Below are 13,345 nucleotides of genomic sequence, written 5' to 3'. Positions count from 1 at the left end.
GATGGAATAAGGAGGCGCTGCCTTGCTTTCTCATGTAGAGACTGATCCTGCTGCCCTTACTTATGTAATTAAGAGCCACAGTCTTGGGATTTTAATATACAATATGTATACTGGAAGAATTTGTTTCTTCTAGGAAAAAATTCTGTAATTTCCCTAGCTCTATATAGAAAAGAGGATCCCTACACTGTGGGTTGTGAAGATGTAGTGAGAATCCAAAAAACTTAAAAAAAAAATGCACAATAACTGAGATTCTAGATGACACTAGAAAGTAGATTACACTCTCCTTCCATTGTTTCTCTATTGTCTGGAGTCCCAATCCATGGGACAGAGACTGTGTGTGAGTGTGTGTACACTAAAGTATCCTAGTGTGGTGCTGTTAAGAAGTTTGAAGACCAATCCTGCTAAACTGTCCATAACAAAGCAGTAATATGCACAGTAAAATGGCTGCTGTGCTGGCCACGCTGCTGGAGTTGGCTGTGGAGGTAGTTAGTTTTTTGTTTTTTCCAGTGGGAAGTATCACAGAAGAAACCTTCTGCAGAAGGTATAATATAATCGCCCTATGCAGCACTGCAACAAAATCCTTGGCAAGGAAACATTCTATACCTTTCAACTACATGGTGTGGTGTGTGTGTGGGGGGGGGTTTATGTTGTCACACTGGATGTGCAGTCAATAGATTTGGCTATGCCCAAATTAACACAGAATATCTAGAGCAAAACACAACTGGAAATAGCTCTAGAGCGAACATCTCATTGTTGAGCAGATCGGTATCGTTGAGTTCAGTCTGGGAAAATCTCTTTGGCTGTGAAACTGACATTTCACGTGGCCGGAGGCTGAAGGTGCCAGGGAATTTCCTGTGCCACAGGTGACCTACTTGCAAGTTCACACCTGTAACAGAAATTAAGAATTTGTTGTAAACAAGCCTAAATCACTCCAGCTTCTAGCTCTGCTCCCGTTCTAACTTGTGGTTGATTTTCTATATAAGGGCCCAAGTCAGGCAAAAGCTCCTGACACCCTCCCACACCTGAGCCAACAGCCAGAGTCTGGCCTTTATTATAATGATCCAAAGTGTGATAAGCAGATGTACTTAGAGCTGAACTAGATGCACTTTCCCAGAGTCATTTTGGGAACAATGTGGTATCACAAGAGTCTGAATCAATTGAAGCTTCACATCAGTTCCTCATTCTTGAAGTTATGACATTGCCCTATTCTGAAGCACTAACATTTCTGGGGACTGGTCTGTTGTTCTGATCTGTAAGTTCTTTGGGGATTTTGCTTTTAGTTTGCCATTCCTGTTGGATGGCACTATGTACCCAGATAAATTATAACACAGCCCTCCTAACGTCAGTTGGAGGCAGATCAGGCCAACCCTTCCCCACAGAGAGCCTGTTGCTAACAACGTAAGAATGATTCAGTAAAAAGGCATAGTACAACCTTAAAATGTTGGTTTTCTAGCTGCATTCACTGCTGCCATGGGCATATATTCACTGTTGAACTCATGGGAGTTGGATTCACATTGCGTTGTCTGCAAAGAAAATGCCCTGAATTTAGTTTCAGAGTAACAGCCGTGTTAGTCTGTATTCGCAAAAAGAAAAGGAGTACTTGTGGCACCTTAGAGACTAACCAATTTATTTGAGCATGAGCTTTCGTGAGCTACAGCTCACTTCATCGGATGTAGTGAGCTGTAGCTCACGAAAGCTCATGCTCAAATAAATTGGTTAGTCTCCAAGGTGCCACAAGTACTCCTTTTCTTTTTGCTGAATTTAGTTGATAGTCTCTCACCCCCATTCACTCTCTTGCCTTTCTCCTTTTAATAGGGTGATTTAATCTCTCTCTGCTTTCAGTGGATAATAAAGTCAGAGGCAGCTGGTGTTCGCCTTCAAACTTCACAAATTGGAAGAGGAAAGCAGACGCTGTTCAACAAAACTCTCTTCTTCTGTGGCTGTTCTGTCCTTTTGTTTTTAAGACGTCTTTGCTCTGGAACAGAGCTGGAATTCTCCAGTAATTTTGTTTCCCCTCTTTGGAAGCAATTCACTTGATTATTTTCTTCAAGGTATTTTTGCTCACCTGTGCAGAGTTGCTCCTTCTTCCTGTGGCTCCAGGCCTTTAATCAATAGGCTAGTCTGACTTGGAAAAATTAAATCTGAGCTGCTGTCCCTGATGACTGAATTCCACGTCCTTGAAACACACTTGGCACATGCTGTGCGTGCGTCTGTAACTGACCCCTGAGTGAGAAAGTTGCAGCACTGTAAAGTGGCAGTGTAGATAGTGCACTCCCCTCGTGGAGGTGGTTGGGTTTTTGTTTGTTTCTTTGTTTTGGTTTTTGGTTTTTTTTTAATAGCCCTGGGAGAGCTCTCCTAGCCCTGGTGTCGTGACTACACGTGTGGCCACATTAAAGCGCTGCTGCGGAAGGGCTTTAAAGTTGCTCATGAAGAGAGACCCTAAATCTCACGAAATTAGGCCCTCGATGTATCCACTTTGGACCTAGGACTGTGTATGGAAATCGCTTACCTTCTTTCTTAAGCAACAGGCTACTATGCAGCAGATACAGGAAACCACGGAAAATGCAGTGATCCCAATAAGCATCCATGACATCATTTCTGATACAAAGCAGGCTTCTGAGTCTTGACCATATTAAAAAAAAAAAAAAAAATCACTGAGGATTAGCAATATAAGTTCTCCCCCCGCCCCCACACACACACTTTGTGTAGGTGAGATCAGTGCTTAGAGTGGTCTGAAAGAAGTGTGTGCTGGGGTTCGGGTGGGGAGGGAGAATCATTTTCCAGCTTCAGTAAGATAGTGACCCAGTTGGCTTTTAAAAATTTTTTTTCCAGGTTCACAACCCCATGCATTTTAAGTAGTGGGGGAAATGGCAGAAGTTAGTGTTTTGAGAGGCTTTAAATGATGTGAATGGTCTCAAGGAAGACACACTGAGCATTAGGCAGAACGCAGCAATGGTCCAGAGTTCGTGTGAGGAAGAAGTGAAAGAGGCATTGAGGCTAGTATTGGTTGCCGAGTGGAGGGGGCAAAGGACAATCTGAAAGGAGACCAGGGCTGCATCATGGGTGGGCCTAGAAGGCCCAAACCAGACTGCGTATTAATTTAATGAGTAGCACAAATGGGGAGTCAGTGGTCCAAAGGACTGGTGAGAGAAAGGAATTTGGAAGCAACATTTTGGATGAAATGGAGGGAGGCAAAATTAGAGACCTGAGGAGAGTGAAGTAGTCAAGGCATGAGATGACTAGGCCATGGCTGGGAAATCTGGCTGCCCAGACACCAAGGAAGGGGTAGCTTTTGGAAACGTTACGCAAGAGAAGTGACAGGATTTGGATCATAGATTAATCTATTTTTAAGGTCAGAAGGAACCACTAGATCATCAGGTCTGACCTAACATGGGCCATTGAATTTCATGGTTACCCTGGTATTCCACAGATGCTGCAGGGTGGAAGGTACAGAAGGACAAGAGAGGGAAAACTGGGAGGATGGTTTTATTATCCATCCTAACAGAGAACGAAGGCAAGGGCTTGGACAGATAGATTATAAACTTGTTCAGCTAGAGGAGAGACACTTGCAAACCAGCCAGGATGAGATATCACCGACACAATGAATGGCAACTCAGAAGATGATTGATGTTCATTCGGTACCCATGGGGGTGCAGTCATAGCCCCTTTCAGGTAGACAGCAAAATGTCCTTTAGATTTTGATAGACTGTCCCAAATTACTTAACAGACCTAGGTCCTGATTCAAAGAGGTAAGCAGCATATTCCCATTAGCTCCAATGGGAGATGTGAGTGCTCAGCACCTCTCTAGAGCAGGCCATAAGTTAGATTTATGTATTGCTTCTGGTACAGATACTGATAACAAAGACTTTGCCTGCGACACATGCAGATAAATCTCAGAATGGATTTTTGTGCTAATCTAGAATTAATTCAAGGTTTGTTTGGTATCTTAGAGAAACACTCGGGAGAGGCTAGCTCATTACAAAAGCAGCTTTGCCTCTCCTGGAATTGACACCTCCTTATCAATTATTGGGAGTGGACTACATCCACCCTGATTGAATTGGCCCTGTCAGCACTGGTTCTCCATTTGTGAGGTAACTCCCTTCTTTTCATGTGTCAGTATATTTATGTCTGCATCTGTAACTTTCACTCCATGCATCTGAAGAAGTGGTTTTTTACCCCCGAAAGCTTATGCCCAAATAAATCTGTTAGTCTTTAAGGTGCCACCGGCCTCCTTGTTTTTGTGGATACAGACTAACATGGCTACCCCCTGATACTTGACTCTCATTTATATATCTTTAAAGCTAGAGTAAGGAAAGAGGGGCTGTGAACTTACCATGGATATACAAATAGGTTTCATTTACCCTACATTCTATGTAGGGAGCAGGTAAAAGGATTTCTAGGCAGCAGAGATAAATGCCCGTGTGCTTGCTTTCCAAATTTTTGAGAATGAAGGACGTGCTGTTCCCCGAGTTCACTGGCTCACAGTAGGTGGTCTTAGATTCAGGTATTGCCTTCCCATTGTTCATGTGGATTGCACAGATTGCCTCCTTCTCATGCCCTTTCAGCAGTGTCATGCTGAATTCAGTAACATTTTTAGGGTTGCTGAAGTTGAATTTGAAGATCCCCTTGTGAAATTCAACCATCACCTGGGGATCAGAGACAGTAGGTTGTTCTGCAGAGAAAAAAATAATCTCCAAGTAATTATCAAACCAGGTAAACTCATCTGTAGCACTTAAATCTACTAAGCGTGGGTCTCTAGCACTGTGTTTTTGGGGAGTAACCCACAATGAGCATTCTCTTGACAGCAGGAAAGAGAGATAAATATATCCTATATCACTTATGGACACCCTTGAATTCTCTTCTGTCTTGTTGCTGGGCACATTTAATATTCAGATGTTGAAACAAGGGGTAAAATAGCTTGTGAAGATGCTGCGGGAACACATGTGCACTGACCCAGGGTAAGCTGGTGTAGGTCACTGTTAGTTTTAGATACTGCATACTAGTTATTATGGTAGTGCCTAGAGACCCCCACTGAACCCAGCATTACAGATGGGTAAGTGAGGCACAAAGATTTACCCAAGGTTGCAAAGCGGTAGAATTGAATACAAATCTCCTATGTCCCGGTTCATTGGCTTATTCACAAAACCATCCTTTCTCTATGCAATTGCTATTAAGTTTGACCCTAATAATTGACATGGTTATATCTCCTATCATTTGAAGCTTGCTAGGGTGGGGGGGAAAGGCATGTCACCCCATGCCCACTCGCACCAACCAAAATCCACATCCACTCAGGCCTCAGGTACTCACAAAAATCCCTGAAAAGAGAAGCCATCGTCTCCTATGCAGCAAAAATTACTCAAATTTTTTTTGAGAAGTCCATTAAAACACCTGACTGAGGATCTCCTGGTACCTCCCAGTTTGGCTTTTGTAGGAGTCTTTGGGAAGATGAATTGCAATGTCCCTTGTAAAGAAGGACATGTTTCCATTTCAAGAACCACCATATTGTGATACAAAAAATATTTACAGCCCTCTTAAGATAATTTATGGAAATATTAGATGTTTTAAAAATGGCTCTTACCTAAATTTTTGCATAGTTGACGTGACGAACAGTGATCAGTTCCTGAAAAATAAAATGTAATTTGCTGTTTAAAATAACTAAAGGATCATAATGTGATGTTAAGATGGTGACATCATTATCTAGTGCTAAAAAATAAAATCCTACAATGCAATAAAATCATTGCAAAACATTAACATCAGAAGCTAAAGAGCATTAATTGATCCAGCATTAACATCAATCACTTACGTAGCATTCATTAATTCTCATAACACCCATACAAAGTAAGTATTATCTGTATTTTGCAAGTAGAAACTGAAAGTGAAAGTTAAGTAATTTGCCTAAAGCTACAGAGGGAATGTGTGTTAGACAGGATTCAAAATCAGAAGTTATTGGATCATGTACTCAGATGATAGTCAAGGCCTTATATTTCTCTTATCAGGGCTCCTAAGATCAGAAGGATGTCAGCCAACCAGCTAGAAAAGTCTGACTCTCCACATCAGATGATATTTTCAGTAAGGCTTTCAAAAGTCACTTGGATTGAAAGACTCACTTCAAACAACTTTATTTTGCTATGCTAGGGAAATGGAGTGAAAATAGTTAATTAAGAATTTTAATGAGCCAATATGTTGTTGTTTTGATATTCCAGTATTGTCTAGAGACCCCAGCCAGACTTAGCCCCTGTTGTGCTTGGTGCTGTTCAAAGCTATTGTAAAATACAAATACGAAGAGCTTGCAATCTTGTCCTGATTCTACAGACACACAGGTGTAGATAATTACACACTTCAATCTTTGCAGGGTCTGGCCAAGTATGCTCTGTTTCTGGACTCGAGCGGTCTTTCATATTCATGCTTTTTACTTCTTTGAAGTCTTGTTCACATACTTGCTGCCTGTTGGCCAGAGAAGTGCCATAAGCAATTCAGCACTCCTGCACCAAGTATTCTTAAACCTCCTTATTAGCAAAGACATCCAAAATACCAGTTGTTTGTTAGACTAAAAAAATCCTTGAAAACGTTAGGTTTTTTTGTCATGTCTATTATACATTATTTTTAAAATTGTTGTATTTTGACAACTAACTCCGTTCCCAGTAGTAAAAAGTATTAAGTGTGGGGAGGGGGCTGAGGCAGAACTTGAAGAATCAAATGGCTGCAAGCTTCTCGCTACCTTACTCTCCATTAGACCTTAATGCATCCTGAAGAGAGAGAGCAAGAACGTGCAGTCTAGTGAATGTACAGGGAGTAGGGAGATCTGAGTTCTGTATCCAGTTCTTCCACAGACATGCTGAGTGACCTTGGGCAAGTCCCTCCATTCCTCAGTGTCCTCATAACATTTAGTAATATGTACATCCCTTGCAGGTGCCCAAAGACACTTCTATGTTGTTGAATATTTGTAAAATCCTCTGAGGTGTTCAGTTGGCAGGTGCTACAGAAACAAAATATTGTTGTCACCCCTGTATGACTGAGTCATACTCTTCTGCTGTTATATGACTGAGTCATACTCTTCTGCTGTTATCACACGGCCTCTGGTCCACTATGCAGTCTGTTACCCTTGATAGTTCTAATAGTCTGTACCATTTCCAGGGCTATTGCCAAGTATGCTGACAGTCAAGATATTGGTGTCCCATTCCCACTGGTGTGGTGATAGGACAGATAGGTAAAACTCCCAGCTGGAATATAGATGTCTGCTCCAGAGTACAAACTACAGACCAAAACTTGTTGTACAATAAAGTAACAAATACAGAAAGTGCCAGCACCAAGAGACAGGATGAACATTAAAATTCTTGCTGCTTGATGGGGGTGGAAAGTTGCTGTGCTACTGTTAATTATTTTAAGTAACGATTTTGTAAAGACTGTCTGATTGTAGGAGCTATAGTGTGATAGTTAGTTTTAAAATTAGGCACCACATGGACAAATCAGTGGAGGGAAGAAAAAAGTTGAAAATGTATCAGGTGTAAAGCTTACAGTGTTTGCCTCGTATTTTAAATCTGATCTAATATTTTTGAGGGGTATTTAATAATAGTTGGGGCTCTTTAGATTTGTGGTTCAATTGCTTTGGTTAAATAGGGCCAAATTCTGCTACGCTTTCTAACGCTAATCGCATCTCACTCCACAAATAGCCCCACTGAAGTCAATGGGACTATGCAATTATGTTTGCTTAAGTGGGCCACAAGCTTTATACAGCAGTGACTTTCACCCTAAAAACCTATGTAGCACACTGGCTTAGTGTGGGAACTCCCCAGTGGCTGGTCCACATCGAGGATAGCAAGCTAATTTTGCTCCAAGCTAATGGAGTTATTCTTTTCGTTCAAGTGGTGGTGATCTGTCTTTTATGCTGAGGTGCATAGGTGTCGTCCTTGCTGCTGACCAGCAATAGAAATGGTGGAGGAGGGTCATTAAGCGTACAATTCATGTGGGACTGTGGCCAACTGAAGGATGGTTTGTATCTTCCTGGGCCCAGAATTGGAACCACCCACCTTCAAGAAGACTGAGGACTAATAAGATCACTTCACTGAGTAAACATTTTGGTAAATATGATGCAATAATCAGTCTCTGTGGAGTAACAGGTGAAAATGCAGCCAGGCAGTAGTACGGCAAAAAAGTCTCTGGGGTTTGAGTGAGTCAACTGTAAATTGAGTAAATTGAATGAGTCAACAATCTGATGCAGTTGCAAAAATGGCTAATATACTGGGGTGTCTTAAAAGGAGTGTTCTAAGACCTGAGAAGTAATTGTTCTGCACTGCTGAGCCTTCAGCCTTCAGCTGTGTCCAGTTTTGGTTGCCACACACAAAGAAACATGGACAAATTTGAGAGAGTCCAGAAGAGGGCAAAAACAAGGATAAAATGTTTAGAAAACCTGACCTATGAGGAAAGACTAAAAAACTGAGCATGTTTAGTTTTGAGAAAAGACGACAAGGGGGAGGATGCTGCTCCTTGTCCTATGCTCTGTAGACCAGATACAAGCTAAATCTGCAGCAAGGAAGAGTTAGGTTAGCTATTAGGAAAATCTTTCTATTTATAAGGATAGTTAGGTGTTGGAATAGGTTACCAAGGGAGGTTAGGGAGTCCCTCTCATTGAGTGGTTTTAAGAACAGATTAGACAGATTCCTGCCAGGGATGGTCTAGGTATACATGGTCCTGCCTCAGCATAGAGTAGATGACCTCTCAAGGTCCTTTCCAACCTTACCTTAATGATTCTGTGATGATCGCAGCATAAAGAGAGCAACTCCTGTGAATGAGGTTTTAATGATGTATAAGAGAACAACAAAAGATCACCAGTTTCACAAGAATACTTCATGAGCCCAAGTTAGCTTTGCCACTGAAAGCTGTGTTTTTCCTTGCCAAAATGGAGACTGTCATGAAGTATTGCAAAAATGTCTCTGAAATTTGCGAGATGATTAATATAGAAATTGTAGTGAATACTATTTTCTAACTGCTAGGTAGTATTGGGTGGAAATGAATTCCAAACTGTGCAAACCTCTGAACCTTTAAAGTTCTTGCCAGTAGCTAGTGGTTGCTTCTGCTGTCTTCGCTGTCCCAAATGTGCAGCTTTAACAAGTGATACAGCTTTGCAAAATCCTATTCACCCAATCACCTGGAATGTGTAACACTTCTGACAGGCCAGTACAACATCATAAGCTTTTTCATTATCATCAGTCATTGTGGAGTGAGGCAGACAAGGAGATTTTTGTGTCCACATGGATAACTTTTCCTGCTTTCAAGACTGGATGTTACTTCTGGGACCCCATCAATCCTGGATAGTAACTAGCTAGATACGTTTGTGATGTCGCTCCCTAACATACACGTAGATGTTGTAAAGGGTGGGATGTATAAGCACTGTTTTTTATACAGAGTGCAAAACGCCCTCTTTCTATTCTGTATTAAAGCATTTGGAATGGTGCCATCTTTAAGGTTGTATTTTTTTCATTAAAATCAGGCTGACATAATGCAATAGCAATAAGAAGACTGTGGCAGGGGTTAAAATCTCACAAGCAGGTGTAACTCTGGACTTAAGTGGAGGTTCTCCTGGCTTAAGGAAAAGGAGACTCTGGCCACTTACATTTCTGGTTGCAATGTGGGACTGATGGGTACAGGCATGTGTGTGTGTGCACAACTATGTTGGCTTCCATAAGAGATTTAAATTATGTTTCTAACTCAGTCCGGCCAACATGCTTCCTGAGTTAGAGCATCTTCCTGAGCATCTTCAGTAGAGTCAGTGGGCTCTTTGGTGGGGGCTCATGGATTTCTGCACCAGTGGTGGTTGGATGGCCAGTGACCAATAGGTGTTTTATTTACCAGCTGCTACTGGCTTTCAGACTGGTCCGTGACTCAATGCCATTTGCAAACAGCTCAGGTAAAATCGCATCTGGCCATAACAGACTTAAAAAAATAAAATAAAGTTTAACCCTCATTTTGAAACTTGGAGTTGAGGGTGGGATGGCTGGGTGGGAATAGTCTTGGACCGTTGGGTGGGGGTGAGGGCATTTTTGTTCTGCGGTTTAACTCTCAGAACAGAGCTTTACTTGTAACATACTCGTGAAAGTCACCAACGCAATCTCAGCTGCATGTATTTGCTGCTGAAGATGAGCTTGGATTATTTTTTTTCTTCCAGTAGCATAAAGAAAATATCTACAGTTTTAAGTCACTGAAGCACTGACCCTTCCAGCCACTCTAAGCCGATGCACTCTGAACTCAGTTCAGCCACTCACATGCCTGAAGCTAAGTGTGTGCACAAGTCTTTGTAGAATCAGGGCCCAGACTCAAAGAGCAGAGCTATCCTACAGGAAAAAAGGTGTTGGCCACAGATATCCTACTTGCCTGTCTATGCTATAGGATAAATATAAGTATTATGGTGGTCCCTATTAAAATGTCAGCATTTGCCATTCAGTACCTCCACCCTAGTATCTGAGATGAGTGTGGTTTCTCCCTACACTGACAATAGGAGGTTTCTGTTGTAACCTGTGATAACACTTGGCAAACGTTAACTTTTTTAAATGGCTACATGAAAAATATAGAATAGACAACTTTCCACAGCCAGAACCCCACCGCTGTCTGGTCTGCAGCCCTATGGCAGTGTTACCATGACCTTTAGACAGGCAGTTTACGAATATGGAATCTCTTGGAGATTTTGTGGAGAAATGTGCAAGGGAAATTTGTTTGAGGGAGAAATTCAAAAGGGACCAATATTAAGCCCTTCCAAGGTAAACTAAATGAATACAAAAAACTCACGTCAGATTGAAGGCCTGATGTTTTCATTTTCTCCATTTAGTGCCTATTCCTGCATGCCTTATGCAGATCAAATTCCCTTTAAATGAAGCCAATAGAAGTCTGGGTAGGAACTGGAGCCTGAGGCTGCACATTCTCATAGCGATTTCTTTGTCAAGATATGCCACAAAGTCGCAAAGACCAAAATAAATTTTAATTTACATGGCACAGTTTCTGATCGGAAATATATCCATAGAGCAGGGCTAGGGCCTGCAAATTTGCATGCATTTTTTGTTAAAATGCTGCTATGTTTTTTCCTACTGAAATTCTGCTAAAATGCTTGGAAATAGTATTTTATGGGGTAACATATTCCATAAATTCTTTGCATCCTTGTTGAGATACTCTAAACCAAACAGCCCCTTATTTCACCCAGTCTTGTCCTTTTTAATAATAATAAATAATTACCGTGTTATATGTTGAAAGCAATGTAGAAAAACATTTCCTATGAGATTTCATTTTTTCCCTCAGAGGAGCTTTTGAAATCGCCCTCTTTTCTCTCCCTTTGCTCCTCCTTTCCCCCTGATTCCCAGATTGAGCGTCAAAAAAATGCCAGTGTCTGAGAGAACATGCATTTGCAGTCTCCTTCTTTTCATATGAAATGTCCTTTCCAATGAGTCCAGCTACACTGGATAAAGCATGTTAGCTGGATGTTTCTGCTAAAATGGAAGTGGTTCGTATTGATGTTTGGTTTTCATTAATAGCTTTTTCAAGTTAACTCCTCATTGAGACAAGGGCCAGCTCACACACTACTTGGGATATTGAAATCCTCACTCCACTGAAGTCAATTGGAGTTTTGCCATTGCATTCCATAAGGTCAGGACTTCATCCATTCTTTCGATCTGCCAGTTTGATGGCCTAGGATGCCGGCACTACATTAGCTAACGTTCTGAAGTTTTTTTTACTTAAATAAAAACTTAATTTCTGCATAAAACCTTGGAAGTACTAAAATTCCACAGAGACTTTAAACCTACTTTATATCATTGGAATTTCAGTACCATCTATTTCCAATGGCCCTAGGCATGACCTTCAAAGGAACAAATTTAAATGGGGCTTAGTAATAATACCCACCAAATCCCAAACTTCAGAGTACTGTTACTTAGGGCAAATCCCACTAAATCCTACAACAGTATGTAGGTTAATGAGATTTCTTCTTTTAATCAAATATTGACTGAATTTCTGCACTGGACTAGTATGTAATGGAAAGTGGGCTTCAGAGAAGTTAAAAGGAAGCGAGTTGTGGCATTATACTTTGCAGACTACAATGCTGCGATAGGGTGCTGAATCCCATAAACTGCCTTGTCAGTGTTATGGTCATGGTCAGCTCGATGGCATCACCCAGGGCTCCTTGTAAATCACTCTGCATTTCCATCCTGCAATATAAATGACCTAAACCACTTCTCCAGCCCATATATGTTTTCCAAGTTAAAAGAATTCCCCACCTAAACATGACTCCTCCTTGAAATCAATAGCTCAGTATGGATCTCCTTATACAGGCACCTGATACACTTTTACATTTCTATAGATTATGCTCCATAAGGGAAGACCGCTACACTAGCTATATCTGAAAGGTACCTGGCTGTTTACATTTTTCACTTGTCTACTTGCAAAGTGCATATTTTTGTGGGTCTCAAAGACCGCGCAAATGTTCTGTGCTGGCACAAATTCAGCTCAGACCAACCTCTTTGGTGGTGGTAAGGTTGAGGCTGACCTCTTTCCTCTTGGCGACTATTTTTCTTAACTGTTCCCCCCTCCCCTCCCACCCTATCCTGACAGTCATTCCCCATTTACATATCTGGTCATTGTGTGTCTTAAATGCCTTATGGATGATTATTGTAAGAAGCAAAACCCCAAACGCCACTTACCATAGAGGGATTCCAACTGAAAGCAGAGGAGACAGAACGTTAAAACTCCTGACTTCATACTTGTCTGACACAGACACCAGCCCCAGCCGTCTGTCTTAAGTTTTCAAAACTGAGGGAGAATTCACACTGTTGCCCCTTTCATAGAAAAGGAAGTGGTTTTGTGGGCAATGAGTGGAATTATACAATAAATAAAAGGGCTCTTTTATTTAAAATAACCCATAGCAACATTATCGCTATGTCAGCAGGGGTTTTGCTATGACATGCGTCTGTGTGTGGGGGGTGTCTGTTTTTGGTTTTATTTTCCCCTAGCTCAGTCTTACTTTCATCTTCCCAGCATCGATAGTATCTGTGTCATTAGTTTACCTCATAGAATATAGGCCACCTTCGATATTCACTTTCACGAGTGGCTACTTCCCGCTTAATCTATCCCCTGCATGCACCACCATCACCTATCTAGTATGTGTCTTGCAAATAACCAGTGGCTAGCAAACCAGTTCTGACCTAGATAAAGAACCAAAACAAATTTATGTCAAATTACTTTCTCACAAGCCACTCTCCACCATCAGTTTCTCTTAAACAACTTGTTGCTGTCTTTGTTTTAAAGTTGTTAGTGAATACAGTAAGGGAATGGCTTACTGGTCCACGCATTGGAATCGAAGCACCTGGAA

General features: G+C 41.4%; 1 protein-coding gene across 1 annotated transcript; it reads right to left on the bottom strand.

The window, feature by feature from the left end:
• Positions 1 to 692: 692 nt before the first annotated feature.
• Positions 693 to 12,735, bottom strand: ICOS (inducible T cell costimulator; the record flags this gene model as incomplete). Its single annotated transcript, XM_084643798.1, has 6 exons — positions 693 to 886; positions 1,433 to 1,523; positions 2,510 to 2,622; positions 4,334 to 4,672; positions 5,579 to 5,620; positions 12,678 to 12,735. The coding sequence occupies 5 exons, from the start codon at positions 12,733 to 12,735 to the stop codon at positions 1,434 to 1,436; spliced, it is 642 nt and encodes a 213-aa protein (XP_084499924.1). The 3' UTR covers positions 693 to 886; position 1,433.
• Positions 12,736 to 13,345: the final 610 nt, after the last annotated feature.

The sequence above is a fragment of the Lepidochelys olivacea genome (genome assembly GCF_965140295.1).
Source record: "Lepidochelys olivacea isolate rLepOli2 genome assembly, chromosome: 11".
Taxonomy (NCBI): Eukaryota; Metazoa; Chordata; order Testudines; family Cheloniidae; genus Lepidochelys; species Lepidochelys olivacea.
The sequence above is the reverse complement of the archived record's forward strand: the minus strand, read 5'-3'. Positions and strand labels throughout refer to the sequence as shown.